Below are 14,861 nucleotides of genomic sequence, written 5' to 3'. Positions count from 1 at the left end.
TGTCGATCATACAATAAAGCAGTGGTGAGAAAAACTAGCTAGACTGTCGTTCTACTACTGCTCTTTTGTATTACAGTTCTATGCATATTGGTCAGGGGTTCTCAAACATTTTGGAGTTAGGGACCCTTTTTGGAAATCAAATTTTCCAAGGACCTGCGAATGTTTGCAGGGAAAAAAAACAAAACAAAACAAAACAAACAAAACAAAAAAATAATTCAAACCAAACATACGTGCCCTTTTTATACAGCTACAGATTCAACTTCAGAGGTATTTTTGTTTCTTTCAGCCATAGTAATGTTTACAAAATAAACATTGCAAATTGCACACCTCATAAAAAAACTGGATCAATTTCCCAAATGTCATACGGTTTATCATTAGACAGTTATTGCGTTTAGGGGGAAAAAAGACGCAAAATCAAATACTGTACTGTGTCCTCCTACAACATCCTCCAAAGGCAGCTCATTGGTAATTCAGAGCCCATCACAGTTAAAATTTCATTGGAGGGTGGAGTCCAGGGTTGAATGGGACTTTGTTTTTCTCTGCTAGAGTCCAGATCCTGACTTAATACACCTGGAAAGAACTTGCGGTTAGGTGGGGCCAGATTTAACATAGCAGTCTTCCTCATAGTCAAACACTTTGTTGAAATTTCCGAGTGGGAAAAAAAGTTCACGCGCGACCATGGAGCGAACAGCTTTAGCTCCAAACTACGTCCAGCCTTGGCCGAGAGCTGCGCGGAGGAGCGAGTGGCTCCGGAGCGCCTTGGCCCACCACCACTGCCCGGATCCCGGCGTGGAAAACGAAATCGTCGTTCTGGCCACCGGAATAGACCAGTACTTGAAAGAGGTCTTCCACCATCTTGCCTATCCAAACCGGGACAATAAAGTGTCAGCGGAGGACTTCAGCACTCTATGCGCCGTGCTCGGTGTTACCGGAGCACAGAAACGGAAGAAGACGATACAAGGAACCGAACATGGAGGAGGCGACGAAGACGAGGAAGAATTCATTGACATATTCGCCGAACTGCCTGGTCAGATGACTTTTAATGAGTTTCACTCGCGTCTGAGCGGCTTCTTTCGCGTGCGTTGTGCGGGCAGAGGCACCGGGGAATCAGGGTGGCGACTGCCCGTTACTGAGGAGACCGAGCTGGTGGAGAGACACATTCGGCTTCGATGGCCTCGTGTGAGGAAAAAATACATCAGTTTTGATCGGACTAGGAACCAGAACGGGCACAGCAGATCCGCAGCTGGTCGGACTGCAGAGGACACATCTTCCGGTACGTTGAGTTGTACAAGTTACATTTTGTTGCAAAAAAAATATCATGGCAACAACCTCTTTGTTCAAATGCAAATTCACACTCTTTGACGTATACGGCTAGGTACGCGCCTCTTTCCCGGTAAGTTTACTTCGGGGGGTGGGGTGGGTAGCCTATATTGGGGGCCACCCCCTCATTCCCCGTCACTTTTTTTTCAACAATTTTACCCCCCCCCACGTCCACCACCCCCACGTCGACCAAGCTGGCGTCCCCTCTTAAGTAGTATACAGCATATCATATTCGCAATACTGTAGTTTAGTTTTGGATGTGTCGACAACCCCGAAAGACACACACATCCCACACTCCCTTTGTGATGATTGTGTGAAACTGCACTGAAGTAAAAATATCAAGTTCAGCCTGAAAAGAACTTCAGTCTACAATCAAGCTTTTTTTTCAAACCATCGATTATGAGTTACAAACAACACACATCCATCCATTAAATGTCATACGGTTCATGATTAGACAGTCCTTGGATTTAGAAAAAAAAACAGAAGACTTAAAATCAAAGATCCTCCTACAACATCCTTCAAAGGCACTTTAATGGTAGTCCAGAGCCCATCACAGTAAAGTATTTGCATTGGCGGTTGAAGTCAGGGTTGAATGGGACTTTGTTTTCTCTGCTTAATACAATTTACACTTAATACAATTTGTGAAACTGCACTGAAGTAAAAATAAAACGTATAGCCCAAAATGTACTTCAGTCCAAAATTAAGCTTTTTTTAACTCCCTTTTTTACTTTTACAATTACAATTCTACCCCTGACTTTAGAGGTTACATAGATCGCTGTCCAATTTAAACACATGTATGAGTTATTAAAATGATGAAATTTCTGTGCTTTTAGCCGTTTCTACATGAATTCCAACGGTCTGGTGAATGTCGTCTTTGTTCCTCTGCCTCTCCCTCCTGCCTGTTGACAACAGCGTGTGCCGGGGTGCGTTTCATGACTGACACGTCCCTGTGGAAATGTACTCTACTCCCGCCCCAACTCCCGTTTTTACACCCACAGGGATGTGCTGTGTCAGGCATGAAACGCACACAGGGCAAATGCAGTTGTTGTTGACACACATTGTCCAGGCAGAAGCACAGTGAGAAGCAGACGTTCACCAGACCATTGGAAATCTCTTACTGAGATTTCTTTTATAATAAAATGATGCTTGTAAACTCTCCATTGTTATCATGTTTGATCATGTACAGATCTGACTTTATTTGACTTTAATTCAATGTCTGAGCCGCTAATATGACCACAGCTGCGTGAGACTTCAATGTGCACGTGTGTGGAGACGCAAATGCTGAAAGTAGTATGACAACAAGATGATCTGAAGTTTCAATGCTTTATTTTTTGACACAGCTGAATATGAATTTGTCAAAAAGCCCTAAAAATCCTCACTATCTGGCACGGAAAATAGCTCCACCCATTTAACTCTCTGACATTTGTTTAGACATCTTCATTACTATTACACGGGTAAAGGAGACAAGTCAAGCCGTGTTTTCCTTTTAATAATGCGTCAAATTCCGTCAAAAAATGAGTCTTACAGCCTCGTTGTCAAAAGCAAAGAGGCAAATAGATGACGCTTGATGAAACTGCATTTTGCAATGTTCTGTAGAAATACTCTAAAACGGATGAACACTATATTGAATTAGAGCTATATGTTACATTTTAAGCCTCGTAAATGACATATTTCTTACTTCACGTTCAAATTCATGCTATTGAAACACACATGGAAAAATTGGTCTGTTTTGAGTTATGCGGTATAAGGGGACCCCCTCCCAATATGGGGGTTGAAAATTAGGGGAAAAAAACCTCAACCTATACTCTGAGAAATACGTTAAGTCTCTTTTTTGTTTGGTTTTCAAGTACTTTGCTACTGCCTGCCATTTACTTATTTCTATCAGTTGGTTTTCTGTATGTTATGTGACAAATAACAATTGCAACAGCAACAGTTACAGACTAGTTTCAGCGATACACCGGTCACTGATCTACTCTGCTAATAGTGGAGTGTCAAATTGATTTTCAATGCTGAGGACTATGATTAAAAAATATATAATATTATTTAATGTTATATACAAAATTAATCCTGCAATGACTATATGCACTGTTACCACCAAGCTCAATTTAAAATCAGTAAGCATGGAAAAAAGAATATCCTTATTAGTGTATTTGGAGATGTAATTTTACATGAGTGACTTTTTGAAGCAGGCTCATTAACTCTTTCAGTGCCAAGCGTTATCGGAAAAGGCAACCTCGAGAGTGCCAGTATATTTAGCATTTTCACACATCTTTTAAGGCCGACAGAATATTGTGTGCTATTTCTATGTAAACAAGGGTGGTACCATATGAAAGCTTTATTTTCATTAGTTACACTGCCAACCATTGGTCACATCACTTCAGTGCTCAATTGGCTTAATATTAGATAAGCACTAGTCAAGGGTGTCAGGTACCCTCCATAAAAAACATTTGATTAGAATATTATTATTTATTTATTTAATAATAAATAATAATTAATAAGCATTTTATTTTAATATACAAGGATTCTCATTGATGGCACTTTAATGGATGTTAATCGATGGAGCAAAGAAATGCATGGTTTCATTTGAAAATGGCAGTGAGAGATGAATATAAAGAACATTTTCTTTATTTTCTTGTCATCATTCTCAGAAGAGTTAACAGCTCTGAGGGAGTTGGTGGAGGACCTTCGATCAGCACTGCAGGGTAGCGACGCTCGCTGCTTGGCCCTTGAAGTGGCCCTGAGACGTGAGAAGAGCCGCACACAGTCTGCTTCCATCAGTATTCCATCACCCACAACTTCCATTTGCCTTACTCAAGGCAAAGCCGTCCCCACAAAGCAAATTAAAGGAGAGCTGAATTTTGCTGAAGGAAATGGTGTGAGGAGATTGGAAAGAAGATGGGACATGAGGGACCTTCTTTTACGAGAGTTGCAGCTGATACGTTCATCACGTGAGGGACAGTTGGAGGAGGCCATTAAGTTCAATGAACGCCTGGAGGAGGAGCTACGATGGACATACCGAGAAGTGAGCAAGCTTCAGGGGGTGGAATCTGCACTCAGGAGGGAGAACATCCAAATTAGGTTGGATTTGGTTTAAATCAAGGGAATTCAAATTATCAAGTGATATTGTCAAATGTGATCATGCTGACCTTCATCAGGAGACGAGCAGAAGAGGCCAGAGAGGCTTTGAGTTTGGGCCTTGAGAGGGTGCGGATAATACAGGAACAAGCTGAATCCGTACCGCAACTTCAGTCCAGGATCAACCAACTGGAGCACGAACTGCAGCTGTACAGGTATGTTTGTATATTTTGATTATGTATAAAGTTACACATCGTTTGCAAGTCTGTATAAAAACTGGCATATCTACATTTCTAGTTTAGAGTTCTGCAGGTCTAGTTTACAGTGTTAACCAATTTAACAGGCAGCGCTGGGATTTTCGATGGAAATTTAGTGACCGAAAGTAAACTAGACAAGTTGAGGTGCAGGTGGGGGTAAATACAATTTTCGTGAATTTGATCAAACCCAACTAATTCGTTGTAGTAATACAATTCATTGAACGCATTCGCATCATTGTCACTCTTAATGACAATGTCATCACAAGTGTGTTTTCTTTACGCTCGGAATTGCCCAAAATGCAAGTTGGGCTAAGGGAAATTGCTCATGGAAAAACAGAACCCTAACCTTCTTACCTTAACCTATCCCTAACCCCTACCCCTAAACCATAACCTAACCCTAAACCCGACTGCTACTAACCCTAACCCCCTAACTCTAACCCTTTAACCCACTGGCAGCAACCTGCAACACCGGAGCCGCATGTGGCTCTTTCATCCTTATGTTGCGGCTCTCCATCTTTTGGGAAGATGAATAACGCTCGGTTCAGATCGGCATAACAGGCGACGCATTTAAATTGCAGTCATTGCTGTTTGCATGATTGGGTGAAAGGGCACCATCTATAGTACATCATGTTGACGCATGAAGCTGCGTGGAACTTGCGGGGCACTTCATTACGTGTTTACGACTCCCAGTGTCTTATCCGTGGAAAGTGGGTCAAAAGGGCTCTTTGAATGTTAAAGGTTGCCGACCCCTGCTCTAACCCTAACCTATCCCTAACCCTAACCCTGGTGACACAAAAAATTTGAACTTTTGAACAATCCAAACAAATCAAGAATGATGGAATACAAACATTTTGCTCATAGTAAATGAAACTAAAACATGCCATTAAAGAAACTGATGGAAATTTAAGTTTTCTAGAATGTTCTTTTTTTTTTTTTTTGAATGATGTCTGTCCGACTGCATTCCTAAAATCTGCTGTTGCATACCCCAATGACCGCTGCAGCTGGTATATGGTAAATTTCACACTGAATTCCATTTTAATAAGGTGACAATACTGTACGTATGTATGGTGTTTCATTAAATGGGTTTGTCTGGTGTTTTTTTTTAATTTTATTTTATTTTTTTAAGTGAACAGGGGAGATCAGTCCTCCCCTGGCATCACTTCGCGTCCACCCTAAGGGGGGCCCACCCCACAATTTGAGAAGCACTGCCCTAGAGCTATGAAAATCTAGAGCTGTGAATCAAACGTTATGAGCAGTCATTCTTTGAAAGCTGTGTTGAAAGTTGTAAAATTTATATGAATCAACGTCTTGTCGACTTTACTTCAGATCTGGCTGTGTTTGTCTTTCCGAAGCTGCCTTAGCAAGAGGAGTGGAGTCTTACTGTCACACAGGTAAGTAACTACTGTATTTCCTCGAGGACAAGTCGAGTTTTTTTCCCTCATTTTCACCCACCATATTAGGGGTGTCAAATTCGTTTAAGATTGTGGGCGCATGGAGGAAAATCTATTAAAGAAGTACAACATCACTATTAATCATAAAATATTAACATTACTATTGAAAACCTCTTCGGTTTATTTTATTTATTAAAAATTTCAACTAATTTTTATATTTCACAAAATCATCTCGCGGTCCGGATTAAAGCCATTTGCAGGCCAGAACAGTTTAACGCCCCTGATCCAGATGCTCTGTCAACTCAGACAAGTTTAATATGGTGTTGTCAAAATGACCATCGTTTCATGCTGTTGAAACTCACTGCATATTCCCCCGACAACAAATGAATATGGTTGTCTTGACACAAGGAATAACGTTAGCTAACTTAGCAGGAATTTAAGACAGACTTGTGATGCACAGCTAGCCAGGACTTCCTTAACTCCATTCTTTGCTGCTGCAGGCGAATAACTTTCTGATATCCATCTCGGAGTTACACTTTAAGTCAATTCAAAATAATATTTTTAACATGTTGTTGTCACTCAACTTACCACATTAAAAATTGGTATAAAAATAGTATAGTGAGTGCTACGCATATATAATATACATGTAGACAATTGAATAACAGCATAAATAAAACATAGAAAGGATTTATTTACTTTTGACTGATTGATGAGCTTGTTATGGCCATATTCCTGATTGAGAGTAGCCTAGCCTAGGCAAGGCTAGCATAGCCTTCTTCGTATTTCTTGATTATCTCCAGTTTCATGTCCGTAAAAATCATCTTCTTACTTCTCTCTTTAACATCACTAGCAATCTTGGGGTCCATGGCTAACCCATTCAAGTTTGAATTAAGCAGTAAAATGCACAATAAATAAGTTAAGACGAGATCCAGTCTTTAGCATGCGGCCATTTTGACCGTGACGCCGACCATTTGAAGACTAGCATTGTCGTGACGTAAGTGGTGGCGCGTGTGTAGATGTATAAGGCCGGACACATCCAGCATGGCGGTCACGTACGCACACTGACCGCCAAGTTGGATGTGTCGTAAGCCGAAAGAAATGGCGTTAAGAGGGGACCAAAAAAAAACGTCGCGGCCTACGTCTTAAGGTGAAAAAGCAAGGCAGGGACGTCGTAAACTGGGGGTCCACTGTACTGTAATGTAGCATGTGCCGTGGTGGCGTCTGTCTGGTGACGCACCTGGTTATAAAGGAAGTCAAACAACACTTCAAAAAAAAATGCGAGAAATCAAGTAACGAGTGAAACAAACAGCATTGGGGATATTATTTTGAAGTTTTTCCCGGAAGTAGGCCGTGACAATGATTAAATGATCATGTTCTTGATTATTATCTCACAATTCGGCTCACCAGTACCAGTATTTTTGTAAACAGACGTGTTCTTTTTTTTCTCGATTTACGTTATTTTTTTCTGCTAGATCAAAACAAAATGGCGGGCGAAGTTGTTAATAATGTTAATGTTGAATAAAAGAGTAGATGGACGAAGAATTAATATTAAGTTAAAAAAAAAGCGTCTGAAGGACGCAAGTTGATTCGAAAGTATGCATCCTCAGGCAAAAGTGCGTCTAGGTTGCGGGGAAGCAGGCAAAATGGAGCACTGAACCTATATACAAATATTCTAACATTAAGACAAGAGCGTAATGGGTTTTATGACTAGTTACTTTAAGATCACATATGTACTTATATCAGCAAAATTCACAACTTTCATGAAGCTGTTCTAAACAGTTTTGCATTTGTTGCACAATAGTCCTTTCAATTATGCAGGAAAGGCAAGCCAATAGACCTCCACCACTATTTGTTGTGTCGATAAGGATTGCCTTTACAAAATAATGCCTACAATTTTAAATCAATAACATTTTGAACATAGGAGATTAAACATGGCTGGTTTAGCATATTAGATATGTACGGATACAGTTAAGCCAGTCTTTCTCAAATGGGGTAGGGAAAGGATTTGCCTTGTGAAGTGTAATTGCAACAAAAAAAGAATTTTCATCTTTTTCCTTTTTCTTTTAAGCTTCAGGCACTTTGATTAACTTTTTTCTTTTGTTAATGTTAAAAAGGATACAGGTTTAGTTATACTTACTACAGTATATACAACTTATATAGATAATAATCTTATTTCTAGTCAGTGCATTGAGTGGAGGCGGGGTGTGCAAAGATTTCACTTTCCTCTGGGAGGAAATCGGAATCGGGTGTTTCGGTTGTAGGGAAAGATCGAAAACAGGCTGGATTGTGGCTCTCGAGGACAGGACTTGGCCACCTCTGCTGTATAGTGTTCACCTACACGCAGTGTGTCTGTCGGGAGCTGGCCTTGCTATGAACAGCAAAGTATTTGATGCCCCCCCATAAATTTGTATAATTGCCAATAGATGCAGCAAGATAGAGGTAAAGCACTGCATACATTAATTTGTCAACATATTTCAACATCGCAACTTGATTTTTAAAGTTACAATTATTTCAATGCACATCCTTGTGCATTTGCATTTAAATTATGACAGTCATCAACTTGCAAAAGTGACAATTTGGTTTGTTTACAGATACAGATTGTCTACAGAGAGCAGTGGAGGGAAGAGCTGCCTCTGATGAAGAAGATGAAGGTGACAGGGGAGTGGCTAACGAAGGACAACGCTGCCTTTTTGAGGTAAAGAAGAAGATCAGCCGATCGTATGGCTGGTGCAAAGGGTTAGCTCGTTCTCAATATCTCATCTAATTTTGCTTTCTTTGCCACATTTTGGCCTGCAGACCAGCAGAAACCACTCCGGTCCTGTCCAGTCCACTTCTGCCTGTTCTCAAAGGTGCCCGAGACATGTGGTTCACCAGATCCTCTCCAAGGACAGCCGGCACGACAACCACATCAGCAGTGATTTTAAGTGCAACAGAGAATGCTGCAGCTGGAAGCGACAAAAGAAAACGCTCTTAGCAAGCGCTGGTGGCTTGGAGGAGAAGGTGGGTCAAGTAGATGAGAAAAACAGGATTTTAATATTTTGCTCAGTATGATATCAGCAATTCTGTAAGTTTATTGTATAGTAGACCTCTTACAAGGATGAACTTAATGCAAGAAAACCTTTAGTTTCCTCAAAAATGGCTACCTTGAGAAATAATAAGAGAGAAACAGGTGAATATTTTTGTAATGTGTGTATGATGAAGCACATGCCTGTTGCTAAAATTTTCCCTGTACAAGTCGAGGTTTTCCCCCTCATTTTCAACCCCCATATTGGGGGGTCAACTTATAACCGCATTACTCAAATCCAGACCAATTTTCTCCACATATCTGTATTTTACTAACATTAATTTGAATGCAAAATAAATTATATAATGTCATTTACAAAGCTTAAAATTATTTAATATACCTCTAATTCTATATAGTATACATCCGTTTTTACGCATTTGCACTTTCAGCACGTGCCGCCTTATTGCTTTTTTGTTGCCAACAACAAGGCCGCGTGAATCATTAGAGAAAGTGTTTATCAACTCGAACAAGACATAAATACTGTCAAATTATTTTGGCCTGATACCAAATTTGTTGTTTTTTTTTAAACTTCATTTTAGCAATATGCTTTCCATCAGAAGCCGTGTCAAGAGGAGGTCAAGGCAGTTCCGGAAGGGACAATTTCTTGGATGGAGAGAAAGTTCAGCGATGCCCTCATGTTGCTTCTACAGCTACGCAATAAGGTGAAGTCACTTTTTTTTTATTTGTATTTTTTTTTTCCATGAGCCTGAAACTCTTAAATGAATAGATATATTCTTGTCTGTGTAGAAATTGTCCCGCAGGGAGCTGGGGAGCATCATGATGGATACCCTAGATATGTGCAGTAACGGATATGGTACACTAATTATCTTTTTTTTCTTTGCTGTTTTGCTGTTTTCTTATATTTATTTATTTATTTATTTTTTCTACGTCCAGGTCCATTCCAGGTACTGCAGGTAGCTGATGCCCTCTATGTGCAGTTGTCCTCCATTGATCAAATTAGAGAGGAGGACGATGCTAAAGGAAGAGAAAGGGAGGGTAAACGCTTGCTTCCGTCAGCGGGGCATCAAACAAGCAGCGCTGGCCCACTTGTCATCTCCTGTTAACTAAACGGAAACTAACACTTAATTTGATCTAATCTCGAGTGCTGTTTTTTTTTTGTTTTTGTTTTTTTTTTGCTTTTTCTTTAGAAAATGTATATTGTGCACCCTAACTGCGGGAGGTATTTTCTTTCTTTTGTTACTTTCTTAGACTGGCACCATTAGAAATGAGTCAACACAACCATTTTGATTTCCGGTCGATTGAAACGGCTCTCCTTATTACCTACATAACCCCCCCGTGACAACTGAAAAACTGTGGGCACTTGTACAGCACACTTGAATTGGCTCCCGGCACGACCATTGACCAATGAGGGCAGGAGTTGGGGCTCTGATGGTCGTATAACTCACACACGCTTGTTAAGTAGACCAATCTCCCTCACGCGCATCTCCCTCATGAAACTGAAACATGCTGCTAGGAGCGAAGGGAGAGCTGCAGCAGAGCATTGTAACTCTCTTACCTAGATTTCTTTTGTAATAAATTGAAATTTGCTATCATGTTGGGTCAGCTACAAGCTTCACTCTAATTAGACTTCCAGGCACCTAATATAACCGCGGCTCTCCATGAGACTATAAAGGATGACAAGGGATAACAGTAAAGTTACTGTATAAGGTTTAGAAGTGCCCGTAGCAGGTGCATTTCCAGTTAACATGTCTGTTTGGCATGCACTGAACCTTCATAGTGCGTCTTTGCGCAAAATATATATATTATTTTAAATAAACTAGTAGCGAGGGTTCACTGTACGTATGTACACACATACTATGTTTATAAGCAATTGAAAGAAAATGTTCAATTGTAGATAACATGAAGTTGGCCACTGCAAAGTGGCCACTTGGAGGCTGCCTTCTTCCACTGATCATGTGACTCAGATGCAAATGTTGCCATGGGCAGGACGGTGCTTAAAAATGTTAAAGATAATAATATTATTTATTCTATGAATAATTTTCTAAAATGATTCAGAGGGTTCATTGCATGTCTGTCTGCCTACGTCTCTGCCAAGTCCACCCAAATCACATTAGACCACAACATACACCTGGTTTCTCCCTGGTCTAACTTGTAGTCTCATTTCTTTGTTGAAATTGACAGGTGCCTCAGAGGCATTCAATAGAAAATAACACGTAACTCTTAGTGCCAAAACCTGAATCAGGGTAAATTAGAATTGCCCAGCAGGGAAATAAAAAGAAGCCAGTGACTGTCTCTACAAAATTAGAGACCATTACTCTGTTCAGTAAGCTGATTCATTTCCTAGACACTTTCAAGGCAATTTTTGTAATTGTTTGTCCGGGCCCGGTACCGCTCCGTGGATCAACTGGTACCGGGCAGCATGGACCGCTCCCGAAATAATGATGTTTTGGAACGGATTTAGTTTATCCTTTAACAGTTTATTCAATTTTGCTTTGTTTGGCTTGATCTTGGTTTTTGGGTGCTGCCTCGGGCCGCTGTTGAGATTCCATTTTGTTGTGAGGAAGGACGGTGCAGTGTCAGTATAGAGTAGTCACTGCCGTCTGTCTGTCTGTGAGATCTGTCCCACAAGTGTCTGTAAATTGTACTTCCTTTGTAAGAATATCGTCATTTATGCTAATACGCGTCTAAATGAGTTTGTTAATCCAACAACTTGTGACTGTTGAAAACATGCTAATGTTAGTTTTCAGCATGTTATATAGTGCTGTCTTGTATGCGTTTAGCTCATTAGCATTTTCGTTTGTGCCGGGTATTTCCTTTTGCTCTATGTTAGCATATGCAAAGGTGTTGCATTTCTAAGTACAGTACTCATTTGCATCTAATTGATATTTTGTATGAATTGCATTTGTAATTCAGTCATGATTGATTTAATCAATGTAATCTGTGTACATTTCTGTAAGATATATAATTCTTGCATATGGGACATACCCGAGAAACTGAGTTATTGTGATGTATGATGTATCGTTACTGGTGAGCTCATATTTTATGTGCACTTTATATTCACACCCCAAATCAGGTCATGTTTTTCTTCAAGTCAAATGTGTATGTCCATTTTCTAGCGGTATGTCACACATGAAGTCAAAAGTGTGTGTCCATTTTCCAGCAGTATGCAACGCATCATACATGAAGGGAGGACAGTGGTGTTTTTGAACACTGCTGTATTTGTGAATCAAAAAGTAAAATTGTGAATATTTTTATAAATTCCCAACACAATCCACCGTGTTTTCCACACTATAGGGCACACCTAAAAGCCTTGAACTTTCTCCAAAGCCGACAGTGTGACTTATAATCCGGTGTGCCTTATACTGCACATAAACCACAAGTTTTCATTTTTGGCAGGGAACGAAAAATATTAAATGACTTAATCGCCATGTGAATAATTCAATTTTTACCTTTGTATTTCAGTTATAAATGTTTTTGTTATTTCTTACAATAAAAATTTTGATAACACTTTGAAATTTTGATGGGCTATATATGTTCGAAAGAATTTATATGAGGGCAATGCGGAATAATCGTGTGTTTTTGTAGAATAATTATATATATGATTTTATAAAATAAATCTTGACAGTTTTTAAATTAAATCAATATACCGTATTTACATGTTTATGTTGCGATTTGATTTAAAAAATGTTTAATATTTAATTGAATCATAATATGTTTTACTGCATATTCTTTTAAACTCTCGATTGATCAAAACAATCTTTGACTGTAATCAAGGGGCATTTTTCCCCATTCTTCAGATAGTACTTTCCAAAAATAATCTTCATTGATAATTTCTGATTGAAAAGTTTGATGATTTGTCTGATTGTTGTGTTGACATTCCGTTTAGCGCTTTCAATCTAGTGAATGCATAATGCAACCCCAGCCAAAACTGTAGCTTCTACTCTATGCGCCTTATAATGCGGTGCGCTTCATGATATGAAAACAGAATTGAACTAGGCCATTCATTGAAGGTGTACCTTTAAATCCGATGGGCCTTATAGTGCGGTAAATGCCACAATTGTATTCAAAACATGGAGAGTGGCCAAATCATACTGAAAGGTACGGTAGGATCGTTGGACGAAATACAATTCATATTATGCAATCTCAAAAGAACTTAAAGAATTGTTTGAATTCGTACCAGCTGTTAGCACTAAATTAAATTTTAAGTTACTCCCCAAAAGAAATTGTAACCTTTCGGTTCAGATGCAGCCTGTTACCAAACCCAGATAAAAATCTTGGCTTGAGACTCCCTTGGAAATGTTGCCAAGTCAAAATGTGCCATGCTAGACTCCTATCCAAAGTACTAATTAGACTATGCACACAGTTTAGTGGCTATTTTCTTTAACAGATGGTCCTATGCAGTGTTGGGCAAGTTACTTCGAAACTGACATGCATATTTATTAGTTATTACTGTCATTTCAAAAAAATTAATCCCTTTAAAACTTTGCTTCACAGCATAGTAATGCATTGTTTGTGCTTTAGGCAGAAACAGTTAGGGCATTCTACAAACTCAATGTGAGTATTCAAAGTCAAGTTCAGTCAGCTAGGTTAGTGACTGACGTTTCAAAAATAGATGGTGTCGGGGGGGCTAACGTTAGCAGCTAGCCTACATCATCGTTATTGTGTTAAACATACTGTTTGACATGAGTTTTTCAATGCTTCATCTTGACACACATTGACCAGAACCATTTACAGACTATTATTAATAGCAACTCTTCAGTGTAAACGAGTGTTAAAAAGATCAGTGTTAGCTGGTTATTGCTAGTTGCGACAGGGATCTCGCTGACAAGGTTTGGAAATTCTGGCGAATCCACTGTGGAAAGCAACAGCATATCTTCTACGCACGACATACTCTGCCACGAGTCTCCTAAGATCTTGAGGTGGAAGTGGCATCCCTGAGTGAGAAAACGTTCATTTTACCTGCTTTGTTTTATCCCCAATCTGAATCCTTATCATGTTTTCTTTTCGCGAACGACATGTTACTATTGCTCCGCTCTGAATGGTTTGTCAAATTACAGGTGCTATTTGGCGAAGTGGACAGCTCTTTAGGTGTCGCGCACCAAGTGCACCTATTATATTCTTCTTGTTTTTATCTGTGACGAACTGAAAATAATGTCCATGTACGTATTGTCCATATTCAAACTGTCCTCTGCTGCTGCCACACTCATCTCTGCTTTGGGAGATACTAATAACAGGAAGTATAATAACAGGAAGTGCCTCAGGCTTGTCTCCTCTGATCTTGTGGGGTGGAGTGGCAAATTTGGTAAAAAGCCCTTACCACTCTCAGGTTAAAAATGCGTTGAAATTTTGTGTGTGTAATGCATTACACTACCACATTACAGCAAGAAGTAATGCATCAAAAAAGTAACGTAATTACTATAATGCATTACTCCCAACACTGGTTATACGTCATTGTGTTGATGCAGGAAAGCTGTCTGCAAATGAACCTGCTTGATTATAGAGCTTGTCTTTGATCAAATAGAGAAAACACAAGAAGTAGCACAGTTGACTGGTATGAAACAATACAGTCGTTTATTCCCAGCAAGTCAGGGAAGAACCCACAGGAACCCCATAAGTTTCAGCCCCTGTGAGACTCTACATGACACACCCCGTTAGTTTTTACTATTTTGCCTCATATTGCAGCAAACGTAGCAGGAGATGGAGGTCATTGTTAAATGTGTATCGTGATCGCCCGAGAGCCCATCTGGTTCCTTGTGAGTTCAACGGGGCTGAAGCACTGAGCTTAAAAAGGCA

At 39.7% G+C, this 14,861-nt stretch overlaps 1 protein-coding gene across 5 annotated transcripts; it reads left to right on the top strand.

The window, feature by feature from the left end:
• Positions 1–537: 537 nt before the first annotated feature.
• Positions 538–12,583, top strand: LOC148417715 (EF-hand and coiled-coil domain-containing protein 1). Of its 5 annotated transcripts, XM_088422471.1 has the most exons (10): positions 538–1,273; positions 3,969–4,064; positions 4,137–4,398; positions 4,476–4,610; positions 5,979–6,043; positions 8,635–8,738; positions 8,840–9,043; positions 9,647–9,769; positions 9,855–9,921; positions 10,002–12,583. In XM_088422471.1, the coding sequence occupies exons 1-10, from the start codon at positions 679–681 to the stop codon at positions 10,169–10,171; spliced, it is 1,821 nt and encodes a 606-aa protein (XP_088278597.1). In that variant the 5' UTR covers positions 538–678; the 3' UTR covers positions 10,172–12,583. The 5 variants fall into 5 exon arrangements, with proteins under 5 accessions (XP_088278597.1, XP_088278594.1, XP_088278596.1 ...); XM_088422468.1 differs by having other exon boundaries at positions 3,972–4,398; XM_088422470.1 differs by having other exon boundaries at positions 3,969–4,398; positions 9,668–9,769.
• The last annotated feature ends 2,278 nt before the right edge of the window (positions 12,584–14,861 follow it).

The sequence above is a fragment of the Hippichthys cyanospilos genome, chromosome 9 (genome assembly GCF_059441005.1).
Source record: "Hippichthys cyanospilos isolate Australia breed blue-spotted pipefish chromosome 9, RoL_Hcya_1.0, whole genome shotgun sequence".
Classification (NCBI taxonomy): Eukaryota; Metazoa; Chordata; class Actinopteri; order Syngnathiformes; family Syngnathidae; genus Hippichthys; species Hippichthys cyanospilos.
Note: the sequence above shows the minus strand (reverse complement) of the source record. Positions and strands in the feature narration are given on the sequence as shown.